At 43.0% G+C, this 6798-nt stretch overlaps 1 protein-coding gene across 1 annotated transcript; it reads left to right on the forward strand.

Moving 5' to 3' along the window:
- Positions 1-223: 223 nt before the first annotated feature.
- LOC118563740 (disco-interacting protein 2 homolog B-A-like) lies at positions 224-6798 on the forward strand (the record flags this gene model as incomplete). The annotated part of the gene is given in 12 exon segments (XM_036139474.1): positions 224-329; positions 453-564; positions 690-799; positions 918-1048; positions 1143-1311; positions 1782-1952; positions 4329-4390; positions 4509-4566; positions 4686-4760; positions 5840-6014; positions 6133-6256; positions 6365-6798. Coding segments are annotated over 12 exon segments (1546 nt in total), but the record flags the coding sequence as incomplete, so codon positions are not given.

A 6798-nucleotide genomic window follows, 5' to 3' on the forward strand; every position in this document is an offset into this window, starting at 1 on the left:
GGTGGCCAGCACAGCTTCCTGTCTGCAGCTGCACAAGCGTGCGGAGCGTGGTGGCGGCCGCGCCTGATGGACGCCTCAACACTGGGGACCACGTAGCACTCGTCTACCCACCGGGTAAAATGTCCCCGCTCATTTACCGTTCTGCTCGGTTCATCTCAGCACAGCTTTAACACCGCTTCCTCCACGTCTTAATGCTGTGTGCGCAGGAATCGACCTGATTGCGGACCTTCTACGGCTGCCTGTATGCCGGGTGTGTCCCCGTCACCGTTCGACCCCCACACCCGCAGAACCTGGCCCACCACCCTGCTACTGTCAAAATGATTGTGGAGGTCAACAAGCTGTTTCTTGCCCAAACCTTTATGTGATTTATATCGGCATAAGTCCCAACGAGGGGACATTTTTGCTTGCATGGCGTTTCTCTTTTCTGACGCAAACCTTTCTGTGCGTTGCAGGTCAGTAAGTCTGTGTGTATCCTGACAACCCAAGCAATAATGAAGCTACTGAAATCCAAAGAGGCTACCGCAGCTGTGGACATTAAGAGCTGGCCCACAGTAATGGACACGGGTAAATCGTTTAAACAAACACTCACCGCCTAGTGGCTTCCCGCAGCGCTCCCCCGTCACGTAGCGATGTTGTTTTAACGACGTGATTAGTTTTCTCCGTGGTAAAAAGCCCCTTTGGTTCTGCAGATGACCTCCCCAGGAAGAAGTGTCCCCAGACGTACAAGCCACCCACACCGGAGATGTTAGCTTACCTGGACTTCAGTGTCTCCACAACTGGGATCCTGGCAGGGGTCAAAGTACGTCGAAGCGCACAGTGCAGATGACATGCTGGGACGACATCCACCTCTCACTCTTCGTTCTTTTTTCAAAGTTGACACAGATGTCTTCTTCATGTTTCTCTCATGTCTTTCCTAGATGTCTCATTCTGCCACCAGTGCCTTGTGTCGCTCCATCAAGCTGCAGTGTGAGCTCTACCCTTCCCGGCAGATCGCCATCTGCCTGGACCCCTACTGCGGCCTGGGATTGGCTCTCTGGTGCCTGTGCAGGTAAACCAGCAGCTCCGACCCGCTGAAGGACAGAGAAACCCAGTCTCCTCCGTATAACCCCACTCAGCGTGGTTTTTCCGCGTTTCTGTTTTAGTGTTTACTCCGGCCACCAGTCGATCCTCGTTCCTCCTCTGGAGTTGGAGAGTAACGCGTCTCTCTGGCTCGCCGCTGTCAGCCAGTACAAGGTCCGGGTCACCTTCTGCTCGTATTCAGTCATGGAGATGTGCACCAAGGGTCTAGGTTCACAGACCGAAGCCCTACGGGTCAGTTTCACCCACAAACCGTTAACACATGACCTGTTTAAACATGTAATGCTCGTGGCACAGAAATGCTGTTTAAAGCGTGAACGGAACATGGTTTCAACAACAAATACCGCATCTATTATTTATAGCTTACATTAGCTTGCAAGATCTGTCCCTGGATGGGGCTTTCAGTTACATAAATGACCTATAAAATATTCATAAAGTGCTATACTGTCGGAGTACGCTGTGTGAAACATGTCGCTGTTTGTAACGATGCAGTTATTACTGCTATCAAAAGAAAAAGCCTGCAGGGGCATTAAAAAGGTCATTTTAATATAATATTTAGGCACATAGGTATTACACGCTTTTGTTGGATTTCTAGTATATATCCATTTCCTGCAGCTTAGTTTTGATATTAATACATTTTATCGCCGTAAATTGCTGTTGTTAACGTAACTCTTCGTAACTCCTCTTTCCTTTCCTTCATCCAGTTGCGAAATGTGAATCTGTCCTGTGTGCGAACGTGCATGGTGGTGGCGGAGGAGAGGCCTCGTATCACCCTCACCCAGTCCTTCTCCAAGATCTTCAAAGACCTGGGGCTCTCACCTCGAGCCGTCAGCACCACCTTCGGCTGCAGAGTGAACGTAGCAATCTGTCTGCAGGTAAGCAGCAGCTAAAGGATTACGCCTCCAAAGTGCATTAAAAAACGATGGTGCTGGCAGGGTTTTAGATGTGTGTGGTTATGGTTGTCTTCTTGTGTCAGAGTTTGTGCTCTTAATATTAAAGCAAAAAGGGTAAAGTGGAACTAGGCGCCAGAGAGAATGATGAAATCTCTGTAAATTATAAGTGTTATAATGTGCTTTTTATATTAAGCTTCAGTTCATTGTTTATATAATTAAAATTTTTCCTGTGGTACTACACAGTAGTTAAATAATCCATTTAATTCTTTAAATTAGTTTGTTTTAACATGTAACAGGGTTCCTGCGCAGATTTGAAAAGTCTAGAATATTGTGAGATTTGATTTTCATCATCTCCCAGGTCTCCTGGATAAATCTAAAAAACACAATTTACAGACTCAGGTATTTCTTTCTCTTAAAGACAGATGTCAAAATAAAAAAAATGAAAATGTTGCTTTAGCAGTAATTTATATTTAGAGAAATATAAACCTAAACATTTGTCCTTGATTTACTGCATCATAACTTGCAATTTGGTCAAGTTAATTTCTCATTTTGATTGTTTTTTTTTTTTTTTTACAGAACCCATTAATTAATGCCCACTCATTGGCGCTTTTTTTCTTTTTCTTTTTTTTTTTACAGTTTTATGGCCTCCCCTTATATCCTGGTTCTGAACTGGACCGGTTTCCTCTACTAGGATTGTTTTAGTCAAACTTCACATTTTGGGGTTTTTCTACAAACAAAATAAAAGTACCATAGAACACGCCCTCTGTTTTTATAATCTTTATTTACTTTTGGGTAATACAGGCCAGTATTTATAAGAAATTGAGATGATCTAAGTTTGTTTAGGTGCCAGAAAATATACAATGCCATAGCAGGAGCTTTTTGTTTTAGGATTGTTAAACATTGAGGTCAAAGCAAAAAAAAAAAAAAAAATATCTAAAATTAGTAGGAACCTTGTTATACAACTAGTTTTTTAGCCTTAAAGAAAAGCTTAATAACAAGATTAATTAAAACTTTATCTCAAATCCAAAGTTCTAAAAGTTATTATTAGGTCATGAACAACGTGCACCTAGTCGTTCTCAACATTGTTTCTGAAATTAGTTTCCAAGTCCTGGTAAATTTTTCCTGTTTTCCTCTTTTTTTTTTTTTTTGGTGCAGTTTTATTTGTGTGTGTCCCACGTGTATCTATATATATGAACACATACATGTATATCTCTATCTGTCCCGCCCTGTCCTGTCGTGTCCTGTCAGCCCAACAGGTTAGGGAAACTGGCTGAGCAGGTACTGTGGGATGAGAGCGGCTGTTTGCTCAGTCTGTGTGCTTTTGTGCCCGTTTGTTCTTTCTCTTGCATGATGTTTAAACGTGCTTTGCCTCAGTTCACATTTATCCTCATTTGCTTTTATTTTTCGTTTCAATGAGGCTTGGCTTCATTTAGCTTCATTTGTTTTTTGTTTTAGCCAGTTTTCCTTGCAAAAAATTGGATTCTCACCTATCCTTTGAGAGGATTTATTAGCTGTCATTGACCACATTATACTGATTGACTATTGTTTTCACAAAATATTTAGGAGCTTTTTTTAAATAAAGGATTTGCACCTTTTTAGACATCTTTTTATAAAGATAAGAATAAGAAACTATAGCTTGTTCAGCTTCAGATATAATCTGTAGCTGGTTTTACAATGTTAACTGTGTCTTTTGTTTCCTGGCAAACACTAACAGAGTTGTTGATATTTTCCAACAACGATCTGCCGCTGAAACGGCTGCTATGCTTCACGGATTGGCCAGATTGAGCTAGATTAGCTCGTTTTCTTCACCTCACAGACCTCGCTCGCTCGAAACAGCGACTGCTAGCGTCGGCGCCGTCCGCACATTGGCAAAGGAGTAATGGAAAACATCGTTTGCTGTCGCTGGGTGTGCCGCAGCAAAGATAACAAATCCCACCACAGATGGGATCAATTTCTGCTTGAGGAATGGTTCGGTTAAAATCCCGCTGCATGGCCGGCGTTTAATCACAACAAACAGTTCACAGGGTTTTAGATCCTTAGACAATTACAGGAGGGGAGTAAAGTAAAATCATATTTATTTATTTTTCTGGTGGAGTTCCAGGAAAATCAGCCGTGGGTGTTTCCCTCCGTTACTACAGTAGATGGCATCAGAGGATGTGATAGAGGAAAATATCTCTCTGTACATGGTTGAGTCCTAACTCCTGTGGCCTGGCTTCTGGTCGGCTTCTGGCTGCCTCTTGCTTTCCCAGCAGCTGTTTCATAACCAGCTTCCTCCACCTCCTCACACAGACCGCACACAGAGGTCACATCAGGGCTCAACCGGCTTGGTAACGTCCCCTTCTCTCTGTTTTCTTCCAGGGAACATCCGGACCAGATCCCACCACTGTTTATGTGGACATGAGAGCTCTACGGCACGACAGGTAGTGGGCAGCATTGCAAGACTGCCAGCACAAGCAAACTTAATATAATATAATATAATAATTATGTTTCTGCTATTTATTTAATGTAAGTCATTGCTCATTTTGTTTGCCTCGCCAGGGTTCGCCTTGTTGAGAGAGGATCCCCTCACAGTCTGCCCCTGATGGAGTCTGGCAAGGTGAAAAACAATAAGCACAAAAAGAACAGATGTTTTATTTTATTTTTTTGTTGTACAGAGGATTCACTTTAATTAGTGAATGAGTTGTTAAAGTGAAGCATGGCTGTCTGCTTGTGTAGATCCTTCCTGGAGTGAAAGTGATCATTGCCAACACAGAGACCAAAGGGCCTTTAGGAGACTCACATCTAGGAGAGGTAAGTGCAAGACTAATAATAGAACAAATAATGAAAAACCAGGATAGAAATATAAAAAATTCAAGCTATAGAAAAAGTTTCCAGCAGACTAATTAATCCAAACATTTGCATTTTCATATCCTTAAACTTTAATGTAAATTACTAAAGCTTAGGACAAGAAATCCAATTGAAACTTTGTTGGTAAAGCCATTTTTTTTTCATAAATCCAGGTTATTTTGTAAATATTTTCAGACCATTATTTAAAGGTGCTGGTTTTTTCTTTCACCCACCATTGGGTACCTTTTGTTGTTCTTTTCTGTTACATACCCAACTTTTTCAGATAACAAATGTGCATACAGACAATTAAAGGTATTCCCTTAGAAAATGAATATATTGAGAAATGTTACGACCAGTTGAAAGTATTTTGGACAGTCAATCTAAATTCTCCCCCCTCAGAAAGATAAATACACTACGTTAGCATAAAACCTGTTATGATGATATAAAATAAGTTTAGAAATAAAATATGAGCACAGTTTAGTTTAGCTGTAAACTTGAGATTAAGCAAATTTTAACACGGAAATTTGTTGCACAGCTGTTGTATTGATTTAATTAAAACACCTCAATCAAGAGGCACATTGTAAATCATGAGCAAGGCTCTGTGCAAGATCTAAAACTTGCACCAGAAGAAAGTGCGACCTTTAGTGTAACCATTAGTGATGGTGAACCACCTGAGTCAATGTCTTCAGGAAAGGGTTCTTTTCTCAAAAGCTTAATTTGCAAATTAAACCACCTAATGGTCTCGCTGCGAGAAGGGATAAAAATGTAGAAGTGCCGGTACTACCTGCCCACTTAAAGCGCTGCTTATTGGGAAAAATCAACTATCAACTATGCTCACATAGTTAAAATCCTCCTCTTCCATGCTGGCTCCATCCTCTATCATCTCCTCACTCTCTTCAGTCTCCTCCTCTCACCTAAACTTCACAAACTGTCTCCAAACTATGAAACCTCTATCCAAACTCTACTCTCCAAACTATCAAAATTTTATCAAAAACCTGAACGGACCGCAACTCTCCAACAATCAACCTTTATCTGTGTCACAGGTCTGGGTGAGCAGTCCTCACAACGCCACGGGCTACTACACGGTTTATGGCGAGGAGGCGCTGCACGCTGACCACTTCAACACCAAGCTCAGCTTCGGAGACACCCAGACGGTCTGGGCAAGAACCGGTTATCTGGGCTTCCTGCGACGCACTGACCTCACTGATGCTAGTGGAGGTGAGTGCGATGGATACCATTTTAGAAATGCCTCACTATGGAAAGCTTAGTTAGTATATCTCTATTGTTACGTCTGTAAATGTGTGACACAAACTCCGCACGCGTTTTTGTGTGTCAGAGCGGCATGACGCCCTCTATGTGGTGGGCTCTCTTGACGAGACTCTGGAGCTGCGGGGAATGAGGTATCACCCCATCGACATTGAGACCTCTGTTATCCGTGCGCACAAGAGCATAGCTGAATGGTGAGACACCTGCAGCAGCTCCAAAAAACGTCATCATAATCTGATGAGAAATATCCAATATGTCGTATTCCCTCTCCTCCCTTAAATCCTCCTTCTTCATGTCTTCAGTGCGGTGTTCACATGGACCAACCTCCTGGTCGTAGTGGTGGAGCTGGAGGGCTCCGAGCAGGAGGCCCTGGACCTGGTGGCGTTGGTGACCAACGTCGTCCTGGAGGAGCACTACCTCATCGTGGGAGTAGTGGTGGTGGTGGACCCCGGCGTCATCCCCATAAACTCCAGAGGGGAGAAGCAGCGGATGCACCTCAGAGACGGATTCCTGGCCGACCAGCTGGACCCCATTTATGTGGCGTACAACATGTGAGGGGTCCGTCTACAGGAAGCCCCCTCCCTCCTCCTGTGTTTTTTATTTCTTCCCTCTCACGGAGCAGCGGGACAGAAATGGCTTGTGTGAGCTTGGCCTTGATTGAAAGACCCTTGCTCTTCAGAACACATGGCATAAGACTGAAACGTTGATACAACAATTACAAAAAAAAAAAAAAAAA

This window comes from Fundulus heteroclitus, chromosome 7 (genome assembly GCF_011125445.2).
Source record: "Fundulus heteroclitus isolate FHET01 chromosome 7, MU-UCD_Fhet_4.1, whole genome shotgun sequence".
NCBI classification, from domain to species: domain Eukaryota; kingdom Metazoa; phylum Chordata; class Actinopteri; order Cyprinodontiformes; family Fundulidae; genus Fundulus; species Fundulus heteroclitus.